Below are 27,134 nucleotides of genomic sequence, written 5' to 3' on the forward strand. Positions count from 1 at the left end.
ATTGGATTTGTTTAGCCTGGAGAAGAGATGACTGAGAGGGGACATAAAAGGTTGTTAAAAGGAGGAGAGATAAAAATTGCTGCTCTTAACCTCTGAGGATAGGACAAGAAGCAATGGGCTTAAATTGCAGCAAGGACAGTTTAGATTGGACATGAGGAAAAACTTCTTAACTGTCAGGATGGTTAAGCACTGGAATAAATTGAATCTCCATCATTGGGGATTTTTAAGAGCAGGTTGGACAAATACCTATCAGGGATGGTCTTCAGGGGTAGGCAACCTATGGCATGGGTGCCGAAGGCGGCACGCGAGCTGATTTTCAGTGGCACTCACACTGCCCGGGTCCTGGCCACCAGTCCAGGGACCTCTGCATTTTAATTTAATTTTAAATGAAGCTTCTTAACCATTTTAAAAACCTTATTTACTTTACATACAACAATAGTTTAGTTATATATTATAGACTTATAGAAAGAGACCTTCTAAAAATGTTAAAATGTATTACTGGCATGCGAAACCTTAAATTAGAGTGAATAAATGAAGACTCGGCACACCACTTCTGAAAGGTTACCGACCCCTGGTCTAGATAATACTTAGTCCTGCCTTGAGTGCAGAGGACTGGATTAGATGACCTCTTGAAGGCCCTTCCAGTTCTATGATTCTATGACATTAGAGGGGGCAGGTCTTTCAGTTTCACTCTGCATTTGACTGCACTTTGTACAATTGGTTCCACAGTTTCCTCCTGTGAAATATCAGCTATTTCCAGTATTGCAACTGACTGTACACGGGTTCAAGAGTCCACCAATAAAGAGTCCATTGCCCTGCCTAGGCAAATTCCCCTGTTGTTTGTGTGGGTCTTTCATGTAATAAGGAATAGAAAAATCTTTTTGAAAATAGGAAAATATTATAAAAATTAGTGTAATTGGCAGGGTAATTTAGGCATGAATGTAGTCTTTGTAACTACTAACTTTTTTAAAGTGACTAGATGTCAAGTTGATGTTAGTGAGACAAGGTGGGTGAGGTAATATCTTTTATTGGACCAGCTTCTGTTGGTGAGAGAGACAAGCTTATGAACTTAAACAGAGCTTTTCTCGGAAGCTTGTCTCTTTCACCAACAGAAGCTGGTCCAAGAAAAGATACTGCCTCACCCACCTTGTCTCTCTTAATATTCTGGCACCAAAACTGCTACAACACCACATCAAGTTGATGTGTTATTTTAAACAAATTTCTATAGACATTGAACACAATCTCAGAGCTAATGTACATTACAAAAAATTAACTGTGTTTAAAAATGACAGTAAAGAGTTTGGTTAGCTGACACAATGTGGATTATGACATTATGCTCAGTGTAGACCAGAACAAATTATGGTCACGACTGTGTCATCTAACTGTATTCTTTACAACCACATTAAACCATACTCAGATTTTGTAGTGAAGACAAACCCGTAGTGTGAGCAGATAAGTATTGCAGTTGTTTCAAAGTACAGAATATATAGGCTCAGTAACTGGCATTGCAGGGTATAGGGAAATTTTTTCTCCGTGCTGATTCTATTACTGCTTTACTTATTGAAAAAATAGAAGTTGCAAATCACAGATAGAGGGCAGACAAGGAGAGCCTTTTAGATAGACTGTGTGTGTGTGTGTATGCACCTACACACACACCTTCTTTGTATGCATATGTGTATATACATGCACACATGCGTTTTATGTACTTCCTAATCTGAGTTAAATTAAGAGAAATACTATGCACATATGTTTTTCTAAGATGGTGTACATGTTAGACTATTGATTTAGGATTGGTTTACACTTAAGTTTTGCTGGCATAGTTGGTTAGGAGTGTGAAAGAAATCACACTTCTAACTGACATAGCTATGCCAGCAAAAGCCCTATTATAGGTGCAGTTTATAATGTCAAAGAAAGTTTTTTGTGATGTATCTTGTCATTTGAGGGCGTAGCAAAACAACTATTTTGTTGTAAGCTGAGTCTCCTCTAGAAATCTTTACCAGTATAGCTGTCTACAGTAGACAAGGCTTTACAAAAAACTATTCAATGCTTGTGATTGCTGATGGTGATGTTCTTGCATTTGTCACAATATAAGGTTAAATTTCTGTTTGAAATCAACTAAAGCAAAAAATAGTTATCTTTAACCAATACTTCAATGCTGAAGGTTTTTAATGCACAGCTGTTAATTATTTGATGAAGTAAAAACATTTTTAAAGAGCACATGAGAAGTGCATCAGCTAGTGAAAACACTCATATGGGTGAATAACTTTAAATTTGATGAATAAAATTCCTTCTGACTTTCTAAAGCTAAAATAATCTTGGACTGAGAATATGTTAGACTCATAACTAACTTTCTGGGAAAGTAGGAAGGGAATGAAAACGGGGTTAGAATGAAAAGGCATTCTGAACCAAAAATGGAATGTTATGCCTGTGACGCTATTGACATATTAAAGGAAAATCCACACTACAAATTCTGTCAGTTTAGGAATGTGGTAGTTCCCTAATGATTTGGAGTTGCCTGTGTAGATGAGACTAAACCGTGTATTACTATTGTACCAAATTATGTTACCACGTGTGTTTTTTTTTTTATGGCCATGGATACAATTGGAATTTTTAGAGAAAAAAATTCACATCGGTGACCTCTCTAGTACAGTAAAGGTTCTAACAGCTTGTGGCATAGGCACTGTGGTAGAAATGCCAGGAGCTGCTGAAGCCTTCTCTAGTTCAGAGTTATCACTGATAGGATTTTTTTTTTTTTTTAATTCCAAGTGTACGCATGGCCATAAAAAGACTAGGGTTGTAATAGTTTGGTAACATGGCTGTTCTGGTTGGTCTAGAGAACCTACAGTATTATACCAGTTCTTTACAATCATTTTCTTGTGTAGATAGGAGACGAGAAAATGTTCTAAGAACCACACTGTAAGGTTCTGGCCCTTCCCCACAAAGGATCCACTACTACACCCAAAGTCTTTTCCAGGTGCTTTATTTCTCAGGGCTTGGCTACACTTGAGAGTTACAACGCTGGTGGTGGCTTTACAGCGCTGTAACTTACTCCCCGTCCACACTGGCAAGGCACATACAGCGCTGTATCTCCCTGGCTACAGCTCTGCATGTACTCCCACCTCGACGAGAGGAATAAAGAGAACAGCGCTGGGGTGCCTGTATAAACAGTGATTAATCTTACTACGCTGTAACTGACCTCCAGAACCTTCCCATAATGCTTTTAAGTAAAGATAACACTCTTTGTTTTGTTGTGATGCTTCTCTTTGTTTTGTTGTGAACTCAGGGCTCCCAGAGCTGCTTATCTAAAAAACAAACACAGCTACTGTTTGCAGTGAATGAGGCAGGCAGGGGGATCCCTTTGGAATGTCCACAGCTAGTGTTTGCTTGAGGAGAGAAGCAGCACGGTGGGCGGGAGGGGGGGATCCGTTTTGGAGCAGCTGCTTATCTGGTCTGCGAGGGAAAAAAACAAAGAAGGCTATTTGCATTTAGTGAATGAGAGAGGGGTTGGGGAAGGGGTCGGAACTTGCAAGGCAGGGAGCTGACACAGTGTTTTGCTACTTGCACAACACACACAAAGCTATAGGGTAGTATGCATACTGACAGGCAGCTATGCAAATAATAAAATCCTCCTAAACCTAAAACATCAGATTATTCCTTGGTTTAATATTACTTCATATTTTGTTCAGTAGTACCAGGAAGCTAGTGTGGAACATGTTAGACCCCACGTTTCCTGCAGTGCACGCAAATAGTAAGAAAATTATATGTTCCGTGGTTGGAGACAAAGAGGGGGATGGCTAGATGAGTTTGTGTGTTGGCTGAATTTAGCTCTGTTCCATTTGCCATTGAAAAAAATTTCTTTAAAAACAAAATGCTGAGGGTTCTTTTTCTTTTTTAAATGGTGCCTTCCTCAGCTCCTTACCAATTTAATCTTGCCACTTGGTAGCCTTAGTTGTAGTCTACAACTTTCTAAACAAGGAACAAATGGGAGGGGACTTGCTTCTAAGATTGGCAGTATCTTTTTAAGAATAGATAAAAATGATCACCTCTTCAGGAGCCAAATCTGTTGCCTCTGCAGCACTCCCAAGTAGAGCTGGTCAGAAATTTTCCAATGAAACATATTATAGCTGGAAAATGCCTGTTTTGTTATAGTTATGAATATGATTTTCTCATGGAGGTCCTGGATTCCGTATCTTTAAGAGATGTCCATGAGTGCTTTGGCTTTGGCTTCATCCCCATTCGGGCTTCAGCCCCAGGAGGCAGGGCTCGGGGAGGGAGTGCCACCTCCACCCTCTGACTCATCTCAGCAGGCCACCCAACCTGTGGGTCAGTGTCAATGCGTCTTCGTTACACTGTAATACTTTATTGTTAAATCGTTACACATTTTTTTGTCGCCCTGACCATACCCTGGTTATGTACATTTTTACCACGACTGTTCTGTGAATTTTGCCTAATTTTACTGTGACAAAATCGTATCCATAGTTATAATAAAATGTTTTGCCAGATCTGTTACAAATTTGACAAAACTTTCACAAAAACATAGGCAGGTTTCTGTTGGAAACCTGTCTGTGTTCCAGGGTCGACTCCTCCGGCTGACAGGCTCCTCACACCATTGCAGAAACTCTGCCAGCCTATAGGTCCCTGGTGGGAGCCAGGATGCTGGAGGCTGGTAGACTCCCTGCACTACAGCAGCAGCCCTGGGATCTCTGGCTGGAGTGGAGACTTTGGGAGCTGCTAGGATTAAGGGAGCCTGCCAGCTCTGAAATTGATATTGCTGTCAGTTCCACCTCTGCTACTGAGGGTATGGCTACACTGGCGATTTGCAGCGCTGGAAAGCCTCCACCAGTGCTGCAATTAGTAAGTGGCCACACCTGCAGGGCACTTCCAGCGCTGCAACTCCCTGGCTGCAGCGCTGGCCGTACACCTCACTCGGCATGGGGAATAAGGATTCCAGCCCTGGTGCTGCAGCGCTGGTCATCAAGTGTGGCCACACACCAGCGCTGTGATTGGCCTCCAGGGTATAAGGTGTATCCCAGAATGCTTTTATAAATTACTCTCTTTGTTTTGTTATGCAGCCTCTCTTTGTTTTGTTGTGAACGAGCTCCGATCGGAGCTCCGAACAAACAGAGCTCCTGTTTGCTGTGATCATCTGTACCTGGCTGTAAACAATCAAATGAGAGGCAGGCAGGGAGAGTGAATGAAACAGAACGGAGCCGATCGGAGCTCCGTTGAACTGCTTATCTAAGAACAAACACTGATCACAGCAAACAGGAGCTATCTGTACCTGGCTGTGAACGATCAAATGAGAGGCAGGAAACAGCGTTGGATGCAGGGTTCGCAAACATTTTGTGATTTTTCCAATCTCTCTCTTCCCCGCTCCCTGTCACAGTACACCACAGGGAGTGAGTGAAACAGCGGGGAGTCCGTGTTGGAGGCAGGCTGTTTGCAATTAAGAGTTAAGACTAAGGGCTCATGAACATTTTGTGATTTTTCCAATCCAGGAAGCTAACACACAGTGTTGGCTCCAAAAATCCACTCTCTCTATCTTCCCCGCTCCCTGTCACAGTACACCACCCTCCACCCCCCTCTTTTGAAAAGCACGTTGTTGCACTTGAATGCTGGGATAGCTGCCCATAATGCAGCACTCCCAACAGCGCTGCTAATACTGCAAATGTGGCCACACACCAGCGCTGGTAGCTGTGAGTGTGGCCACACACCAGCGCTGCTCCTACACAGCTGGATGACCAGCGCTGCAAACTACCAGCGCTGCAAACCGTAAGTGTAGCCATACCCTGAGTGACTAACAGCCCTGAAATGGTCAAGAATATCTGTTTCGGATTTCAGGAACAGAATATTTCAGTGTTTCTTAAATGAAAAGTTTGGGGATATCTGGTTTTCCAGGACATTTTTGGTAAATTTGCTTTTGTTCCAAAATTGGAATGAAAGCATATTATTAAATTCTGAAATTCCCTGTGAACCAAAATCCCCAAATTTCAGACAGCTCTACTCCCAAGCCCTTCTGACCTGGGGAACACAAGAGCAGGATGTAATCTAGATGTTTGACTTGATAGTGCAAATGTTAACCATTAGGTCACTATACTGCTCCCCACATTTATAGTTAATTCCCAAATTTTTGCTGAAAAAACCTGTTGCAACTGTGTCACTTCTCACTGTTTGCATTTGCCAATGAATCAGTCCTCAAAATATGCTGTAAAGTGGTGACACCAGCAGCACCTGTATTCTTGTAGTGTGACTATACTCTATGCCTGGAGCTAAGGAACTAACTGGGAGCAGGAGTCACTTTATGAACCTGGGTATTTCAGTTGGCCAGGTAATGTTTTGTGGCAGTGGTAGGTTTAGTTTTTGCAGGGTCAGTGGGAATTATGTCTTTTATTTTTCATTCCATCCCTTTAATAATAGGAGGACACTGCTGCTGGCTTGAACAAATTCTGGAAAGTCATTAGTCATCTCTGAGTAATTTCAGTTCTGAACCGGATCCTGGAACTATATTTCTGTCTGACTAGTGGAATATTTCATTGATCCAGTGTGGGTCAACAAAGCTCTCTTACTATTTTTTGTGACAGGTAGGGCCCTGATGCTTAGAGTAGTGTAAAATTCAGTGGACTTATTCTGAACTGGAGCCTTTCATGCAGACTTCAGTGCTTCACTGCTTATTCCACAGTTTCTTTTGTTTTTGGTAGAAATACTTTGATTTATGTCCCTAGTTAGTGAGTGTGCATGTGTGTGTTTAAATTTTACTCAGAAATGAAATACTTTAAGACTTTTGTTTTAGGGAGACTAGAAAAATAGATTAATTCCAATGAAAACTTTCAGTGCTTTCTCTTTCTCCCACAGTCCTAATGAGAACCCCAAGCATATGGTAGCTAATTAAACTTGTGCTGCTTGGGGAGAGTTAGAATATCATGGAACTTTTAATGAGTAAAGTGTGATAATTTCTCTGTGATTCATTGTAATTGTGTAAAAATTTTCACAGTTTAAATATAAAAATGGATAAAAATGACTATTAAAGGAAGTGGCAACTAAATTTTTTAAAATAGTTTCCATTATGAGGTAGAGACCAGTGGAATTTCCTATACTGAATTGTACGGTGTGTGACTGTCTTCTGGAATAGTAACATGGATGTTTTTTGTGTTGCATTTAAATTGCAGTTGGGAGCAGAGAGGTGGTGAGTGGAAATTTATCTTTCTGCTTGAAAAAAAGAGAGAAAGATGCTCTCTGAATAGCCCATTCATTTCCGGGAAGCATATGTTTAGTGATCCTATCAAATATTTGGCTGCAGTTTCTCCTTCCTCATCTCAGTGTGTAAGCCATGACTAAAATGCTGCTGCGACCTGACATTTGAAGGAATTATCATTTGAGTGGGACTGTGGGAGTGCTATTGTGCCTCAAGACCTTTGAGCATCATCTCTGATGTTTGTAATATTTTCTGGGCCAAAATGAATTGGACCAAAGGTTACCCTTGCATTAACAGGGGCAGCAGGTTTGTATAATTTTTGGTGGTGCCCAGAATGGGTCTAAGCCGCTCCCTTCCACCTTGTAAGCCTATATATATTTTTTAAAATAATGTAAAAATGGACTGGAAACTGTAAGCATTTAACAGTTTCCCTTTATTGCACAATATCACGATCCTAAGAAAAAATATTTAACTAAGAATATCAATTTTATTAATTCTCTTTTGAATACGGAAACAACCAAGCACTCTTGGATCATTACCCTTCAAAAGCAAATACTTTCTAAAATTAAAACAAATATAGCCTCTTCTTTTGCGATGTTCTTCAGGAGGCAGCAAATACTTTTTGTCATTGTTTGGTTCTTGAAATGAAGTCATCCAGGAGACTTGCAATGTCCAATTCAGAGGTAGAGTTCTTATGAATGTGCAGAAATGCCAAGTGATTTAGACATTCTTGTCCCATTGTCATTCGCAAATAATTTTTCAGTCTGCGTAGGCAACTGAATGGTCGCTCAGCGGTGCAGGTTGTAGTCAGAATTGTGTAGAATAATTTCAAGAGAACTGTAACTTCTTACAATATGCCACTCAAGCCTTCGTTTTGTTTCAGAAATTGCTTCACTTCGCTCACCACATTAAGCTGGCAATTTCTCGATCTTCAAATATCATTCAATATTTCTGTTGGGACAATGTCCTGTTTTGAGCCATTTGCTATATCAGTTACATGCTTCTCCAATTTTACTGCGAATGTAAAGCTTTCTGTTGAAGACCTCTGTTCAAAGGCAACTTTGCAAGCATCAATGACCCTGACATATATTTGATGAAAATACTCTTTGGGGTCACTGAAGGTGTGAGGAAGGCTTCCATGGTTGAGCCATCTCAGTAGCTTGCGTTTTCTCGGGAGTGTTGGATCATCTAAATAAAGATTTCTTGCCTTCACTGCTGTTCTTTCCCAGCAGTGCTTGTATGATGAGTCGGTGCACATCCTGCTCAACACCTCTTGCAACAGGCCGACTTTCTTCATAATGCTTGCCAATGACCTATTTGGGCTTTGCATTTTTGCATTAGCTTCTTCTACAGGAGCTATGGCTTTCACAAGAACTGTTAGTGTAAAGTACATTGAAAAAGATTGAAGTTGCTTTGAGAATCCACTACGTTTTGAGCCAAATTCATCGGAAGAGCCACTAAATTCATCTAGGCAGTTCATCATGGCCTCGTAGCTGTGGAGCAGTGATTTAATGCTACTGATCCTTAGTGTCCATCTTGTTGGGCACAGTGATTGTAAAGAAGGCTCCCTTTCACTCTGAAACTTTCTGAATGCTGTCATACGCTTTGGTGACTCCCTGAAGACATTGATGAGATCTTTCACCATCGAAAACATAACACGACATTCTTGAATATTATGCAGGGCATCCTGCGTGGCAAGGTTAAGGGAATGTGCAGTACAATGCACAGATTCTACTCTCAGCTCTTGATCCTTCACTCTGGCTTGGACCCCTGTAAATTTGCCAGGCACATTACTGGCTCCGTCGTAACACTGCCCCTGGCAATCAGAAAAGCGCAAATCACACCTGAGAAATGTATCTTCCACAATTTTGAAAAGAGAAGCAGCATCCATTGTGTCAGTTTGGTAAAACCCAATAAACTCCTCATAAATCTCCCAGCTTTCACTAGAAAAGAACCTTAAAGAAAAACTTACTTGTTCTTTTCTTGACAAATTGGTAATCTCATCATTACAGTGGCATAAAACTTTGAAGACTTTATCTTTTGCACAATTTGTCTTAGTGCCATCATTGCCATCATTTATATTATTTCATTAATAACCCCATGTGACAGCCATTTGTATGTTGTGCGGCGACTAAGCCACTGTCTCAGTTCCTTTGAATCCGTACTGCGTAGCAACAAGAGCTGCATCAAATTTGAATCACTCTCATTATGTCCATGTAATGCTATTCCTTGTTGAGGTAGGTACTGAACACTGTTAAAAATTTTGTGTAGTCCATTCCTAGCTGACTGTGATTCTTTTCTGTAACTGGCTGTCATTAGTGCAGAAACATTTATCTGCGATTGCAGAGCAGCATACTTCATTACCGCTGCCTTGTGACAGCAGGATTTTTGTGTGATGTAAAACCATGCAATGCATGTCTCCAATCTTGAAATCCGGATGAAATAAACGTTGGTTCGGCCTTTGTAGAAAATATTAAGATCTTCTTTTCAGGACAGTTTTTGCAGACTGAGCAAAAAGCTCTGTCTAATTCACTATTGTACTCCAGCCACATAAATCTTGATAGCCAAGATTGCTGAAAACTCCTTTTCTTATCTTGTATATTTGCTGCATCTTTCTTTTGTATAACTTCAGTTTGAAAGCTGGGTATTGAACTCAAGCCGTCACTTGATGAATTATCCTTTTCTTCTTTTTCTCTGGGTAACTTTATTAAGAATTTACCCATTGTTGATTATTACTGGTCCTACAAATCAAGAATTTGTTGCTGGGATAAAATGAAGCTACAACGTGCTGGTGCCATAAGATTACAAGGGTGAAATAAAAGTGGAAAGTCAGAAGCAGCACTCGTCTGCTTCAATATATTATATTTTGTTGTACCATATATAACCAATTATATAATTTAAAGGGTGTGAAATAATCAAGTATTGTGCTAAACATGATCACACCCAAAACTGACCGCCAAATTTATGTTGCGTGTGTTTTTTCCCCTCAGGTGAGGGCTCTGGGGTGGGGCTGGGGATGAGAGGTTCACAGTGCAGAAGGGGGCTCAGGGTTGGAGCTGAGGGTTGGGGTGCAGGGGATATGGGCTTTGGCTGGGGGTGCGGGCTCTGGGGTGGGGCCAGGGATGAGGAGCTTGGGGGTTAGACAGGCTGCCCCAGGGCTAGGGCCAAAGAAGAGGACCCCCCCCCCAACCCTCTCCCCGATGGCATCAGTGAGCTCTGGAGGAGGGACCCCCTCCCCCAGCAGCACACTCACCTCGCACCGCTGTCATTCCACGTGCTTCTAGGGCCCTTCTCAGGTCTAGGAAGTCCCCTTGTCTCCCTTGTGGTCGGTGGTGGTGGGGGGCTGCCATCACTTGTGGCCTCCTCCCCTGCTGCTGCACCTCATGGGGGATGGGGCTGCCCCTTGCGCAGAGTGGGTCAAGAGTGGTGGCTGTGAAGGGGGTCCGGGGGGGGCACAGGGTGTAACGACACTCACAAGCCCCAGCTGCTCAGGTCCAGGAAGCCCCCTTGCCTCCCCTGGGGTGGGTAGGTGGGTGCTGGGTTGTAGGGGGCTGCCATCATATGTGGCCTCCTCCCCTGCTGCCTCTCATTGTAGCCTCACGGGGGATGGGGCTGCCCCTTGCCCAGCATGGGGCAGGAGTGTTGGCTGCGGGGAGATGGGGCGCGATCCCAGGGTCAGACACTCACCAAAGCCCCAGAAACTGCTCAGATGAGTGAGGTCCAGACATCTCTTGGCTGAAGCACCCTCGGTGTCGCTTCACAGTGGGTGCCGGGGAAAGGGAAGTCTGCCAATCATGTGTGCGCTTCCTACCCCTCCTCAGGTGCAGCAGCAGCCAGCTGCATCAGCCTGCCACTGGTGCTGCTCTTGTGCTGTAGCCTAGCCTTAGGCAGCAGCGGCTTGTAATGCAGGTGAGGGAGAGCAGCGCAGAGCATCAAGGCAGCCACCCGCTTTCAATCAGGCAGGGATGCTCCGGGGGCTGGGGGATGCTCCGGGCAGGGCTGGGGGAGAGACCTGGCTCCAAACATTGGTGGAGCAGGGCCCCTAGCCCTGAATATTCCTGGAGCCCGGGCACCACAAAAGAATATAACTCGCTGCCCCTGCTTGCATCCTGGACATTCAAATGGCAAAAAGCATTCTATACCACCTTCTTCGAATACTAGCCTTAGTGCCATACCTTACTTCTGTATTTGGGAGACCTTGACTCCCAGATATACTTGTTTATTTAGATGGAATGCAGAGCCGCTGTCTAGACCAGATTCTTGGGGAGGGGGATGTTGTTTTTGTTTTATTTTTAGCCTTAAATTCGTTGCTTCACATTTCTTTTTTGTTTAACTTTTACTGGTGGGTTGGAAGAAAAAGTACATGGATTTTCTTAGTAATTGACATTAGCCCTAATTGATGGACTTACTGGCTGAGAGAGCGGTGGCATGCCATAGGAACAGCAGAATTGAGTCATAGGCCGTGTCTACACTACGAACGTTGGTTGATGGAAGTTACATTGGTTTAAGCTGCTGCAGTTTGTATACCACTCAGGTGTGTACATACTTGGCTGCTTGCATTGGAGCTGTGTGTAATCACCAGGAATGTTTGTGTGCAAAGTGCAGTGGACCATGGATAGATATCTCAGTGTGCCACATGTCACCATCCAGTGCAATACCTTTTGGGACATTTTTGCATTGTTGTGTGGGTTAGTAACGACTCGCCCAGGGATCCCTAGGAGCTAAGGGTCAAGTTCTCAGCATGCAACTTCCTCTATCCTATAATGGAATCCATATTCCATAATTTTCATGCTGTTTTTAAAAAAATCTCACACACCCATGTGGGGCTTTTTGGCCGCTGATAGGGGTATGGCGCTCATGTAGCTCTGCACTATTCTCAAGAGTGCTGCAAATAAAAGATGTATGATCCTACAGTATTTGCAGACCTGCAAGAAGTACTGCAACAGCCAGGTTCATGAGCGTTTCTTTGAAGATAGTTTGCTGAGGGACATAGCAAAGAACAATTCAAGAGTGCTAGTGTTATTCAAGGAGCTGTTGCAGATGGTGGAGCACAGCTTCTAGGCTTGAGAAATGAGCACTGACTAGTGGGATCACATTGTAATACAGGTTTGGGATGACAAGTATTGGCTTCAGAACTTTCAGATGCGAAAAGCCACATTCCTGAATCTGTGTGACAAGCTTGCCCCAGCCCTCCAGTGCAGGGACATCAGAATGAGAGCTGCACTGACTGTGGAGAGGCAAGTGGCGATAGCAGTCTGGAAGCATGCAATGCCACATTGCTACCACTCTGAGGGTACGTCTACACTACGGGACTATTCCGAATTTGCATAAACCGGTTTTGTAAAACAGATTTTATAAAATCGAGTGCGCGCGGCCACACTAAACATATTAAATCGGTGGTGTGCGTCCATGGTCCGAGGTTAGCGTCGATTTCTGGAGCGTTGCACTGTGGGTAGCTATCCCGTAGCTATCCCATAGTTCCCGCAGCCTCCCCCGCCCCTTGGCATTTCCGGGTTGAGATCCCAGTGCCTGATGGGGCAAAAATCATTGTCGCGGGTGGTTCTGGGTAAATGTCGTCAGTCACTCCTTCCTCTGGGAAAGCAACGGCAGACAAGCATTTCGCGCCTTTTTTCCCTGGATTGCCCTGGCAGATGCCATAGCATGGCAATCATGGAGCCTGTTTTGCCTTTTGTGACTGTCACCGTATGTGTACTAGATGCCGCTGACAGAGGCGATTCAGCAGCGCTACACAGCAGCATGCTTTTGCTTTTGCATGACAGCAGAGATGGTTATCAGCCATACTGCACCATCTACCAATCCATAAATTGGTAAAAAGATGGGCATGGTTACCAGTCCTTTTGCACTGCTCCATCTGTTGCTGTCATAAGTGCCCCTGGCTGCTCTTAGCCAGGGGCGCAAAAGCCAAAATTGGGAATGACTCCCAGAGTCAATCCCTCCTTTTCGGTATCTAAAAATAGAATCAGTCCTGCCTAGAATATGGGCAAGTGTACTAGAGAACCACTGTATCAGAGAGCACAGCTGCTCTGTGTCAGATCCTGCAGAAATTATGAGCTGTATGCTATTCACAGGGGGTGCTCCTGCAACAACCCCACCTGTTGATTCCATTCTTCCCCCAGCCTTCCTGGGCTACTGTAGCATTGTCCCCCCACTTGTGTGATGAAGTAATAAAGAATGCAGGAATAAGACAGTGACTTCTTAGTGAGAAATGAGTGGAAGGCAGCCTCCAGCTGCTATGATAGTCCAGACAGGACAGTAAGGAGTGTGGAGGAGAGGAGCCCAGCATCCCTCTGCTAGTCCAGGGGCAATTGAATCTTTTCTTTACACATGAAGGGTGGGGGCTGAAGGAGCTCAGCCCCCTGTTGCTATGACGACGATGGTTATCAGCCATACTGCACCATCTGCCAGGAAAAATTAGGGCCAGGCGCCCTTGATTGACCTAACTGATGCTAGTCGGCATGGTTACCAGTCCTTTTCCACTGCCCCATGTGCCAATAGGCTGATGATGAGGACGGGTACCAGTCATATTGTACCATCAGCCACCCATGGCGGGGGGGGAGCAAGGATGTTGATGTTGAGTGCTGCAGCATCGGGTCTATCTGCAGCATTCACTAAAGATAGGGTGACATGTAAAAGAGTCAAGAGAGGATTGTTTTCCCTTTCACTTCTGGGGGTGGGTGGGGCGGTGCGTAAATTGCCAAGCTATGCCCTGACCCACCGCGGACACGGTGTTTGACCCTAGAAGCATTTGGAGCTCAGCCAAGAATGCAAATGCTTTTCGGAGACTGCAGGAACTGTGGGATAGCTTGAGTCCTCCAGTCCATGAGCGTCCATTTGATTCTTTGGCTTTCCATTACGCTTGTCACGCAGCAGTGCGCTGAGCCCCTGCTATGGCGTCTGTCTGGAGATTTTAAAAAAATGATTTTGAATTTCGTCTTCTGTAACGGAGCGCTGATAGAACAGATTTGCCTGCCCTTACAGCGATCACGTCCGCATGGTCCATGCGGGAGCTCTTTCTTTATTTTGATTTTTAACTGCATCGCCACACGTGCTGATCGGAGCTCCATGCTGGGCAAACAGGAAATATTCAAAAGTTCGCGGGGTTTTTCCTGTCTACCTGCCCACTGCATCCGAGTTCAGATTGCTGTCCAGAGCGGTCAGTGGTGCACTGTGGGATACCGCCCGGAGGCCAATACCGTCGATCAGCGGCCACACTAACCCTAATCCGATATGGTAATACCGATACTAGCGCTACTCCTCTCGTTAGGGAGGAGTACAGAAACCGGTTTAAAGAGCCATTAAAATCGATAAGGTGCCTCCTAGTGTGGACGGTTGTGGCGTTAAATCGGTTTTACGCTCCTAAAACCGATTTAAACGCCTAGTGTAGACCAGGCTTGAGAAATAATTTTGGAGTTGGAAAATCTACATTGGGGGCTGCTGTCATGGAAGTGTGTAAGGCTGCTAATCATCTCCCGCTATGCAGGACTGTGAGTCTTGGCAGTGTGCAGGATATAATGGATGGATTTGCAGGGGTGTGACGGTACCTCCCTGTAATCTGGCGAGTCGGGGCTCAACCCTCCTGCAGACCCGGAGGGGAACCACACCGACTCGCTCCTTGTCCCCTCTAAAGGTGGGCGACAAGAATCCGGGGTTAGCTCAACCCTACGCCTCGGGCCCTCTGGAGCAGGGGCTGGGCGGCAATCAGTCTCGCGAAGGTTGCAGGGGTTCCGACCCTCAGGCAGGGGCTGACCTCAAGGCACACAGTCAATACGTATACGCCCCGGCCCTCGGTCAGGGCGGGCAGCAGGACAACCGTCCTTGGGCCCAGACCCTTCTAGCAGGGGCTGGACAATAGCAAGGGCAATGTAAGCCCCGGCCTCTGGAGCAGAGGCGGGGCGACGGCAAAGTCAATATAGGCCCAGGCCTCTGGAGCAGGGGCTGGGCCGCAGCAAAGTCAATATAGGCCCAGGCCTCTGGAGCAGGGGCTGGGCAGCAGCAACGTCAATATAGGCCCAGGCCTCTGGAGCAGGGGCTGGGCAGCAGCAAAGTCAATATATAAGCCCAGGCCTCTGGAGCAGGGGCTGGGCAACAGCAAAGTCAATATAGGCCCAGGCCCTAGTTCAGGGCGGGGCAGCAACAAACAGAGGGCTCAGACCCTTAGGCAGGGCTGAGCAGTAGTTCAGGTAAGCCTAAGCCTGAGCGCTGGGGTGAGGGGGAGACTGCCACCCGTGAATGGGGTGGCAGGGGGAACACAGGCCCGCCCACTCCACTGTGTTCCAGCCCGGGGCCCTATTAGCGGCTCTCACGGCCGCTGGTCAGTGGGGTCCTGACCGCAACACACTGACATGGGCACCTCAATGTCCGTAGCCTGACAGGGGTCGGCTATCCCCGGGCTACACTCCATATCCCCCTCGGGGCCTACCTGCACACTTGTACCCGGTTCGGGCCAGCCAAAGGTCCTCGGCTCCTCCGGGTCCGGGCTTGGGGGGAGGTCTGGTAGTGCCTCCGGAAAGTCCGGCCAGGCCTGCTCCGGCGGTTCCTCCGGGAAGCAGGGCCGGGGAAGCCCCGGCGGCTCCTCTTCGGGGGGGGGCGCAGGGGCGGTCCGGCGGGTGGTCCCAGTACCTGTCACGGGGCGGCTCTGGCGGCTCCTCCTCGTAGTGGGCGCGGGGAAGCGGAGGCCAGTCTGGGCAGCTGCCTTGGTTCCTAGAAGGCTCCCGGTCAGGAGCTCCCGGCGGCACGTCTGCTCCCGGCGGCTGCTGGCTCCAGACTGAGCTCTGGCGTCTTCCTTTTATACTTCCTGTCCCGCCCCTTGACTTCCGGGGGGCGGGGACAGGAAGTGGTGTCTCAGCCCACTTGGGCGTCTGGCAAGGAGCTCCCTCTGCTGGACCGGAGGGGAACCACACCGACTCGCTACACTCCCATAAGGCTTTATGGAAATATGCATATGAATATATGTGTGTGTGTATATATATAACATAACTAGAATGTGTTTTATACTACATATGCCATGTAACATATCTCTGTAAAGGTTATGAACTACTGAATCTATTAATCCTATTTGTATGCACGTATCATTTTTGTATTTAAAGTTATGAATATTGGCTGCATACTTGTTTGATTCTAAGTAGGCTGAAGTGAAGCAGTTGGTCAGCTTCCTGAGAAAAGACTATTCTCAGTAAGTGCCCAATCCAGAAACACTTAAGCCAACAATGAACTTGGAGACACCAATACACATCTGGGCTTTCCCAGGAATGTGGCTTGGCTGGTAAGGAACTCAGTCATGCATGGACATGTGACTTGCCCAGGTGACTCCAAAACTCCATCTTGGAGCTGGACTTTGCATAGGAGAGGGGAGGGGGTCTCCACCCACAAGAGAAAGTCTATTTAAGCCTGTGGGAGACCCCTCCATTTTGTCTTTAGCTGGCTAAAGAGAGAGCCTCTCCACCTCCCAGGATACCTGAAAGAAACTGGAACAAAGGACAGTGACTGCAAGGGGTGTGAGTGATTGCTGGACCCAGGCTAAAAGGAGATTAGTATGTAAAAGGGAGCATTCTGGAACTGGTGAGGATCTAATCTGTATTCAGTTTGATTAGACACAGAGTTGCGTGTTTTAGTTTCTTTTGCTTGGTAACTTGCTTTGTTCTGTCTATTACTACTTGGAACCACTTAAATCCTACTTTCTGTATTTAATAAAATCACTTTTTACTTATTAATTAACTCAGAGTATGTGTTAATACCTGGGTGGGCAAACAGCTGTGCATATCTCTCTATCAGTGTTATAGAGGGCGAACAATTTATGAGTTTACCCTGCATAAGCTTTATACAGGGTAAAATGGATTTATTTGGGTTTAGACCCCATTGGGAGTTGGGCATTTGAGTGTTAAAGACAAGAACACTTCTGTTAGCTGCTTTCAGGTAAACCTGCAGCAGTTAGGGGACATGATTCAGACCTGGGTCTGGGTTTGCAGCAGGCTAACGAGTCTGGCTCAAACCAGGCAGGGCACTGAAGTCCTAAGCTGAAAGCAGGGGCAGAAGTAGCAGTAGTAACAGAAGGAGCACATCAGGTGGCAGCTCCCAGGGGGTTTCTGTGATCCAACCCATCACATGGGGTTCCTGAACTGCGGTGGGGTGATAGATGGCGCACACATCCTTATTTTGGCATTAGCCCACCTTGTCACAGAGGGGCTACTCTTCTATGGTCATGCAAGCATCGGTGGATCACTGGGGATGCTTAACTGATAACAGTGTGGGCTGATCAGGGAAGACGCATGCCATTCCCATCTTTAAGAACACAGGACGGTTCGGAAAGCTGCAACCAGAGACGTTCTTTCCTGACCAGCAGATTATCATTGGCAATACTGAAATGCCAATAGTGATTTTGAGGCATCAGGCGTATCGCTTGTTCCCCTGGTTCATGAAGCTGGATACTGGCTACCTCGACAGCTGCAAAGAAAGATTCAACTACTGGCTTAGCAGGTGCAGGATGACAGTTGAATGTGCTTTTGGTAGGCTGAAGGGACACTGGCAGTGCTTACTGACTAGACTGGATTTCACTGAGAAGAACAGCCCAGTGACTATAGCTGCCTGTTTGCCTCAGATATTATGCAGGACACAAGGGGGAAAAGCTGCCACCAGCCTGGAGGTTGAGGGTGTGACTTTGAACAGCCAGACACAAGTGCTGTTACAGGAGCCCAACATGGAGCTATGTGGTTGAGACAGGCTTTGAAAGAGCATTTTTAACAGTCAGCCACAGTAATGTTCTCTGCTGCTTTGATGGATTTGTTTGTCTGGTGTAATCTACAATATGTATTTGTGAGGCTTTGTCTGCTGGTATATATTCTGTTGGGCCTGGAGCTTTGGGCGTTTCTATGAATTCTGTGGTGCTTGCTGTGCATTTAGCTGTTTGCCTTGACAATCACTATGCATTCTGCAATATATGTTGTGAACTAATAAAGATAATTTGATTATCCACAAAATAAAACTTGGAGTAGAGAAAATCAGTGTAGAAAATCCATGTGCAAAAAACCCCACATGCAATGTTATACGAATTTTTAGCATAATTTAACAGAGTGAAAATTTTCAAATTAGAAAGTAAGGGTTTATGTCTGTTTGGTGTTATGTGTAGCCACAACGGACTACATTTGTTTTCTCAATCGTGGTTCTCACAGGTCTGTGTATGTGAAGCTGTGGTTTTCCTTGCTGTCCCCTGGAGTGGAGTGATGGGGGTGTCCCATGTATGCCCGCAGAACATCTGACTCTGATGGGGAGAAAGAAGAGGACTAGGAATCAAGTATCAGAGGGGCAGCCGTGTTAGTCTGGATCTGTAAAAGCAGCAAAGAGTCCTGTGGTACCTTATAGACTAACAGACGTATTGGAGCATCAGGACTAGGAATTACATGGTCTGCAAGCCAATACTGCAGCAGACAATGAACCAAGGGCTACCAGGGCCAATATGACCGACAGCGTGGAGAACAACAGAGGACAGGAAAAAGGCAGTGCTAGCAGGACAAGCAGTAGAAAATACAAGAGGGACATGAAGGTTCTTCTCAGACAGCAATTCCAAATGCTGCAGACCCTGGTTGACGTACAGGATCAAAAGTCCCAGACTTTCCACCATTGCAGTCTTTGGATAACTCCGTGTTCGCTGCTCACTACTCCCCACAACATACCATGTGGCATCACAGGTCAAAGATGCCATGCCAGAAGCTGCTGATAAAAACAGACCGTTGTCCCATGGATTTACAGTCACATGGGAATTCCCTTCCCCTTTATCCATCTTGGTGTGATGGGTCTGTTTAGACTTCGGCGGTGTCTTGAACAGACACTGGCTCATGGCATGACTGGGGTTCCCTGCCACATCCTCCTTGTCCCCTTCCTCCTCATCCTTGCTGTTCCTGGCAGGGGTGTCATGCTGCTCCTCTGAGGTATCTAGAATCTGTATGGTATTGTAGGGGTCTTGTAAGCTGTTGGTCAGGGCTCAACTCTCCGGCTGGCGGGAGGGGAGCCACACCGACTCGCTTCTTGTCCCCTCTAACTGGTGGGACGGCACGAAATCAGGGATAGCACCGTCTCACGTTCTCAGGCCCTCTGGATCGGGGTGGGGCTGAATAACGATAGTTCAATATAAGCCCAGGCCCTCTGGAGCAGGGGGGGCTTGGGTAACAGCAATCAGTCCCAATAAGCCCAGGCCCTCTGGAGCAGGGGCTTGGGTAACAGCAATCAGTTCCAATAAGCCCAGGCCCTCTGGAGCAGGGGGGGCTTGGGTAACAGCAATCAGTCCCAATAAGCCCAGGCCCTCTGGAGCAGGGGCTTGGGTAACAGCAATCAGTTCCAATAAGCCCAGGCCCTCTGGAGCAGGGGGGGCTTGGGTAACAGCAATCAGTCCCAATAAGCCCAGGCCCTCTGGAGCAGGGGCTTGGGTAACAGCAATCAGTTCCAATAAGCCCAGGCCCTCTGGAGCAGGGGGGGCTTGGGTAACAGCAATCAGTCCCAATAAGCCCAGGCCCTCTGGAGCAGGGGCTTGGGTAACAGCAATCAGTTCCAATAAGCCCAGGCCCTCTGGAGCAGGGGGGGCTTGGGTAACAGCAATCAGTCCCAATAAGCCCAGGCCCTCTGGAGCAGGGGCTTGGGTAACAGCAATCAGTTCCAATAAGCCCAGGCCCTCTGGAGCAGGGGGCTGGATAACAGCAATCAGTCTCAATAAGGTCCAGGTTCAGACCCTCAGGCAGGGGACGAACACAAGGCACACAGTCTATCAGGCCCTCAATTAGGGCGGGGCAGCACAATAGCAGTTCTACGCCCAGATCCTTACAGCAGGAGCTGGGCAACACCAGTTCAATATAAAACCCAGGCCCTCTGGATCAGGGGGCGGGGTACCAACAGTTTACTACAGCAGTTCAGTTTAGGGCTCAGGTCCTGACGTCAGGAGCTGAGCAACAACAGCCACTCAGGTTAGTGCAGGCGTCTGTCTGCGTTGGGGTGAGGGGGAGACTGCCACCCGTGAGTGGGGTGGCAGGGGGGACACAGGCCCATCCACTCCACTGTGTCCCAGCCCGGGGCCCTATTAGCGGCTAGCACGGCCGCTGGTCAGTGGGGTCCTGACCGAAACACACCGACATGGGCACCTCGGTGCCTATAGCCTGACAGGGGTCGGCTATCCCCGGGCTACAGTCCATTTCCCCCTCTATGGGTACCTGCTCCTCGGTCGCCGGGAGTTCGGACCAGTCCATCGGCATGGGATCTGCAGGACCAGGGCTTGGGGGCAGGTCCGGCAACTCCTGCGGGAAGTCCGGCCCGGCTGCCTCCGATGGCTCCTCCGGATAACAGCAGGGCGGAAGCGGCGGCGGTGGCTCCTCCTCGTACCGGGCGGGAGGAAGTCCTAGCGGCTGCTCCGGGTTCCGATCCCGGGGAAGTTCCGCGGGTTCCTCATCGTACTGGGCGCGGGGCAGTGGGGGCCAGTCCGGATCGCTGCCTCGGGTCCTGGAGGGTTCCCAGTCTGGAGCTCCCGCCAGCACGTCTGCTCGCGGCGGTGGCTGGCTCCTGACTGAGCTCTGGCGTTCTCCTTTTCTACTTCCTGTCCCGCCCCTTGACTTCCGGGGGGCGGGGACAGGAAGTGGTGGCCAAGCCCAGCTGGGCTTCTGGGAGGGAGCGCCCTCTGCTGGGCAGGAGGGGAGCCACACGGACTCGCTACAGGTCTCCACCAAGTTTGACAAGTAATTGGTTGTAAAAGTGGCAGGTCTGTGGTGCAGCATCATATCTATTGTTGTGCTCCCTGGCCTTGTGTTATTCCTCCCAAAGTTTTTTCGCTTGCATGTAGCATTGCTGCTGATGATTCCTGTCATATTCCTTCGCATGGGAGATGCAGGCAATCTACTCATAGATGTCTACATTTCTGCAGCTGGCCTGTGGCTATGCCTGCACAGCCTCTTCTCTCCACAGGCCCAGGAAATTCAGTGTTTCCTGTCTACTCCAGGCAGGAGAACATGTGGTTCCTCTCTCTGTGTGTGGAGGCAGTATAGTCAATTGAGTAGGTGCACACAACATAAATGAGCTGCTAGGTGTGCTTGCTGAGCTAGGCAGTCAAGAAAAGGTGTTGCAAAAACACTTGGGGTTTTCAAGGTGTGGGTGGCTTCTGGCCTCTGTGACTCCAGGCCGATAGAGTTTAAAATTGTGTCCAGAGAAGTCAGTCACAGGGAATGGGACATTGTGGGATAGCTGCTGGAAGACCGCTAGGGTCGACACAGGTCATGCGATGTCTACACTCACACTACATCAAGCAAAGTAGGTCAGTCATGGCTTTACACCGTTTGGGGAGGTGGTTTTACTATATTGCTGTAATGTGACACTTATGTTGGCTGGAGACAAATAGTTCAATGCCAGGCGACTTGCATCGACTTAACTTTGTAGTGTAGACCAGGCCTGATACTGTTGCTTCACCAATTTCCTCTAAGCAGTCAACGTTAAGGACTGTCACAGGTTGTCTGCTCCCAGTAAATGAATTAGGTCCGGCTACCCTATGCCAGGGCAGGTGCTCACATTTGGCCAGTTAAGAAGGCAGGGCAGTACTGAGGGGCTATAGAAGTTTGGGGAGAGGTCCAGCGAGAGAGTGTCCTGCTGAGTCAGTCAGAAGACTAGAGCAGGTCTGTGGGATAAGCTGGCAAGTGCAGAAAGCTCTCTGCAGGCCTTCCCTTGTAAGAGGGAGGAATTGACTAGAAGACTATATTTTTGGGACCTGGGAGAAGGCTCAAGGCAGACCAGCAAGAGCCATTTGCTGGTTCGCATCCCCAGGCCAGAGAGCTGGAGAGGGCTGAAGGCAGAAGCAGTAGCAGAGGGAGATGCAGGCTAGCTCTGTAAACTAGAGAACTGGAGCCAAGGGCCAGAGAGGGCTGAAGACAGGGAGTAGCAGTGGCACTTATTTGCTGTCAGTCCAGGGCTGGAGAGCTGGACCCGGAAGAATAGTGGTGAGTGAGAGATGCTCCCTTGGCAAGGATGATCTCCCAGCAGAGAGGCTGTGGGGTTTAAGTTGGAAGGGCTGTGGTAGCTCTCCTGGTGCAAGGACAGAGGAGAGCTGCACTAGAGAGTTGGGGTGTGGTGAGGGATGCTGGGGCTGTATGTTGCATATACTGTTTGGAATATGCTGGTGGAAATCTGGACTATGGTTGTGGGACTTTTGTTATGATATATGTGCATGGGACTTCATAATAAATGACCCCTACAAGGACAATATTTGTACTTGGGGACTCTGAAGGAGGGAAACTGAGGTAGGCATGCTTGTCATGGCATGGTCTGCCACTCGAAGGCATTCCAGTCAGGCATGCCCTATGACAAGGATATTTGGTTATAAACCCACATGCTGCTAAATGGCAGGGCAATATATACTGCCACTGTCCAGCTGGTTCGCTAACATTTTCAGTAAACTTGTAAAATGGTTAATCCAGAAGTGTTTGTCTTTCTTAATAGTTTACTTGGACAGGCAATGATGACATTTTGAGGACTTGACAAGAGAACTGAGGTTACTGTTATTCATGTGACTTTCCCTGTGGGTGCCTGTCACATTTACGGGTTAGTTGCTACTGTGGTTTTTTCACTTTGTGACATCTATAAAAATAACTAAATGCTTGTTTCCTCTATGGTAAGGTTTGAAAAGTCTGAAGTGAAACCTAAATGCAGAGCATTAGTAAAAATATTTAGCTACGCTTCATGCAGATAATAAACACATTCTGAAAGTTACTTTTGTGACACATTCAAGGGCATAGTCATTTGATAGTAAAATACTTAATGTGCATTAACTTCATTATAAAAATAGTTGGCCATTATGGAAACTACTTCTCTCTTGAGAGTTTTTGGTTCCTTTCTGCACTACATATTACATTGAACTGTGAAAAGGTGTTAAAATTTGTTTTAAACTCAAAATTATTGAAATTCAAAGACAAATATCAAATCATTACAGGAAAAATATAAATCACATTGGGAGACCACCTTTAACTACTGTCCAGCCAGCTATCTATCAGTTGTTACCTAGATATTTGGTAACATCAACTTAACCATAAATTGTTACGGGTTTTGAGAACTTTTCTAATGTTTTTAAACTCATAAAGTAATCTAAGTATTCATTGATAAAGATTAGCTCACTAGTATCAAAATAATAGGTGGGTGTTTTTGGGTAATGGTTAAGGAATGTCTTCCATTCTGATTAATAGTTGTTGTACATGTTTGATCCTTGCTTTTGAATTTCAGTAACTTTCTGGGGTGCATAGCTTACTGTTTCACATTACAACGTATTTTTAAGAATAAGATATTGTTTGTATCTCCCTGTGACACAAAATCTGTTTCACTATGTTCTTTTGCATGATGTTTTCTCTCTTTTCCTTCTCTCTTCTCAAATTAAAATGATTGGCAGGAAAAGAGAACACTGTTCTTTTTCTGACAGTGGCCACTACAAGATACTTCAGCGGAAACCCCATAATGAAAAAAGCTAGTATGAAAGATCAGTGTTAGTAAGTTAAGAAGTCATATTTGTAATAAAGTAGAATTAATATTGATAGAATAATTTATAAATAAGCTCTCTCTTAAATCTCTGATGCCAAGTGGAGGAGGAGCTGTATCAGGTTTCACCTGCAGCCAACATAAGTAACATGCAACAACACTTAATAATATCACCAACTGGCTGACACTCAAAGGCTATATATGAAGTTCATGACTAAAGGATATAGGAAAAACCATGCTGTTGATAGTAGTCACATATATGCAGTACAGTGGAACAGATTGCATATAATTTGGGGTTCTTCCATTCCTCGAGGTTCATTTTAGAACTATTCTGGATTTATGTGCTTAATGTAAATATTTTTTCTCCATGTGTGCTACCTGTGCAGAGGAAGGAGATCATCTGTACCAGGGGTTCTCAACCTTTTTCTCTCCAAGGCCCCCCCGACATACTATAAAAACTCCATGGCAGGGGCGGGGAGGCCCTTGGGGGCAGGGGCTTAGGGCAGAGGCGTAGTTTGACTTCTATTTTGGGGGGGCTGGGGCCAGCGGGGCTCAAGCCACCTCCATATGGTGGGGTCCAGAAAGGGAGTGCCACCTCCACCCTGAGACTCAACTCAGAAGGCCACCCAGACTGCCTGGGTTGGGGGGAGGGCATGCAACCAAAAATTATAACTCAAAGGTGAGGAGCTTAGCTCAGAAAGTTTGAAAACAGCTTAGGGTGCAGGGAGGAGGGTAGCTCAGGGTGCAGGGAGGCAGGTAGCTAGAAGATGTGTGCAGGCATGGGGGTAGCACAGAGTGTAGGGAGAAGGGGCATTAGGGGCTGTGTGCTGGGAGGATTCCCTTGCGGTCCCTGTTCCCAGAGGGGTCTGCCAGCCACGGAGCTGGGTTTCCCCATCTGGGGGGCTCTTACTGGCTGCCTCTGCAGGAGCAAAGGGGGCTGGGAACTGAGGAGCAGCTTCAGCCTGGTGCACCAGCAGGAGCAGCAGCTGTCCCGCACTGTCCTGCTCCAGCTTCCTGCCTCTGACCTGACCGCGGGGTGGGGAGGTGTGGAGCTGCCCCTGGACTGCCCTGCACTTGCGCTGCAGTTTGGGAGGGGAATGCCCTCCATGTTCCCAACTCTGTCCATGGGCTCAGGGCTTCTGCCCCACAGAGAGCACCAGGGCTCGGGGCTCTGAGATTCAGCCTCACATCTCCCGGTTTCAGCCCCATAGGGGCACTGGGGATCGAGGCTTCAGCCCCATGCCTCCCGGCTTCAGCCCTGTGGGGGGAGGTAAGGGCGGCACCGGGGATCCAGGCTTCATCCGTGGGGGAGTCCCGCAGCCCCCTTGAAAGGGCTCGCAGACCCCCAGGGGGTTGTGGACCCCCAGTTGAGAACCACTGGTCTGTACTATCTTTCTCCCCACTCATCACCATACTCTCTTTTTAGATATGCACCTTTCTAGTGTGCAGCAGGTGTTGTAGCTTGGGGCATTCTCACAGACATACCAGACATTTTTCAGAGCATATTGGTCTATTCTTTCTCCCTCCTCTCTTATTTAGTAATTTTATAGGGGCCTTATTCCTTCCATTTGAAGGCTTTCTCTCCCACACCTTCTCTGCCTCATTCCCCTTGTCCTGGCTGGGCCTCGCAGTGGGTGGGAGATTCCTCCCATTCACAGCCCCATCTCTCAGGGCAGTGGTTGGGGATCGGAGGAGGGTGATGGTGGAGTGGAATGGGGCAACATCAATCCCCAGCCCTGGGAAGGGCAGAGATCCCACATGTATGAACCAAGATCTGGGGGATCTTTACCCTCTGTGTGTGAGCTGAGATTTGGCCCTGCCCTTCTGTAAGGGAGGTGGTCTGAGCCCTTCTATCTGCCCTGCATGTGTGAGCCAGGATACTAAAAGCCCAATGGAAGGGGAATGACAATGCCCACTGAGACGAATGGGAACAATTGAAATGTCTCAGATTTATTGTTTCAGGCTGTATCCATCTCCATCATGTGTTCTCATTTGGCTGAGAATAGCTCACTGAATGTTCCCTTCACACCTCTGTGAGCCTCTTGTGCCTCAATTGGATGTGTACAACCTTGTTTCCGGACACTAGGCCCTGATTTGGACTAGAGACCATGCTCCACTCTCCTGTTCCTTCCTGCCTCTAGCTGGTAGATGCACTCCTCACAGCCCCATGACCCCTCTAAATTTACCAGGGATGGGTAGGTCAAGTAGGAGTGTGGAGCTGGTGCATGTATGGAGGGTTCTAAGTGGGGTGGGGGTGGTCCGATCAATGACACGATGAAGGGAATATTAGAGGAGTCAAGGTAGTGCTGGGGGAGTCTGAGCAGTTGAAGATAATATGTGAGGGGTCAGAGCAGTGGAATCTGGGGTGAGTAGGAGGGGGTCCGAGTTGTGCAGTAGGAGTTGTTGAGGTTCACCTCTGTCCCCCAAAAGTCCCCATATCCACGCCTCTCCCACCAAAAATGTCCCCACTGACTTCATGCTAGTCCTTGTGCCTTTCTTGAATCCTCCCCAGAGCTCTTCAACCTGCACACCCTGTGCTGTCGCCTGCCTCTTCCTGGAGAGGATGGTTGAGGGGGAAGAACTAGTGTGTGGTGGACATACAGAGAAATGGGAGACAAGGAGATGATGCAAAAGCACGGAAGAGATGGCCATGCAGCCAGTGCATTCTGTGGGTGGGGTAATCCTTGCTGAAGAGGCAGAGGCAATGGAGGGGAAGAGCTGGGCTGTAGTATGTGGGAAGGTGCTGAGAAACCTTTTTTTAAAACGAAGGAAATTAAATGCCCCAAACCTTCATTAACAGAGTTAAGGTTGCCTAGTGGTACCTCATGTCCTTCCAGAATGTGGAGAGGGCTAAGCTTAAACCTCTGAAAACCAAAAAATGAAAAGTTACAGTACACTCCACAGTGCATCCTTAATTTTGTCCTAACCACATATTAGCAATGTACTGTTGCAGATGCTACAGAACACCCAGAGAATGGAACATGTGAGCACTGTAGGATAAAGTTGAACAACACTTCTTTGCTTGAGCAAAACTTGAGTTTAGGTCAGGGGTAACAGACAGGAGCTGCCCACACTCAAACACTGTGCCCACTCCACACAAACCACCTCAGACTTGCTATATATAATTTTCCCTTTACTCTTGTGAACCTCTGCACTTGCTCGCTGACTCACTCACTCTCTTTCATCGCAGATCATCTTTGCAGATACAAAGTAGTACATCGTCACCATTCATTCCTGTCCATGGCTTGTTCCTTCATTAAACCCAGCCTGGTTGATGTCCTGCAGTGTAGTAGGTCAGACTGATCTTGGTTATGTTTGCATTATTTTCTTTGACATTCCATCACCTGTTGTTTTCAGCAGTCTCTGCATCATCATAATCTTTTAGATTTATAGCCAGTCCTGTACTCTGATTTCACTCCTACTGTGCTTGTTGGTTTGT

At 47.1% G+C, this 27,134-nt stretch overlaps 1 protein-coding gene across 2 annotated transcripts in view; it reads left to right on the forward strand.

Annotated features, from left to right (window-relative positions):
* The window catches only part of UBAC2 (UBA domain containing 2), a 158,305-nt gene that overhangs the window by 2,039 nt on the left and 129,132 nt on the right, over positions 1–27,134 (forward strand). Inside the window, exon 1 of one of the 2 annotated variants that reach the window (XM_039537455.1) lies at positions 26,955–26,988. The exons of the other annotated variant lie outside the window; for it this stretch is intronic. Coding sequence (XP_039393389.1) covers positions 26,970–26,988 — 19 coding nt within the window. The 5' untranslated portion in view covers positions 26,955–26,969. Of the gene's footprint in view, positions 1–26,954; positions 26,989–27,134 lie in introns of those variants that run through there. 2 annotated transcript variants of the gene reach the window in all.

Source organism: Mauremys reevesii, linkage group 1 (assembly GCF_016161935.1).
Source record: "Mauremys reevesii isolate NIE-2019 linkage group 1, ASM1616193v1, whole genome shotgun sequence".
Lineage (NCBI taxonomy): Eukaryota > Metazoa > Chordata > Testudines > Geoemydidae > Mauremys > Mauremys reevesii.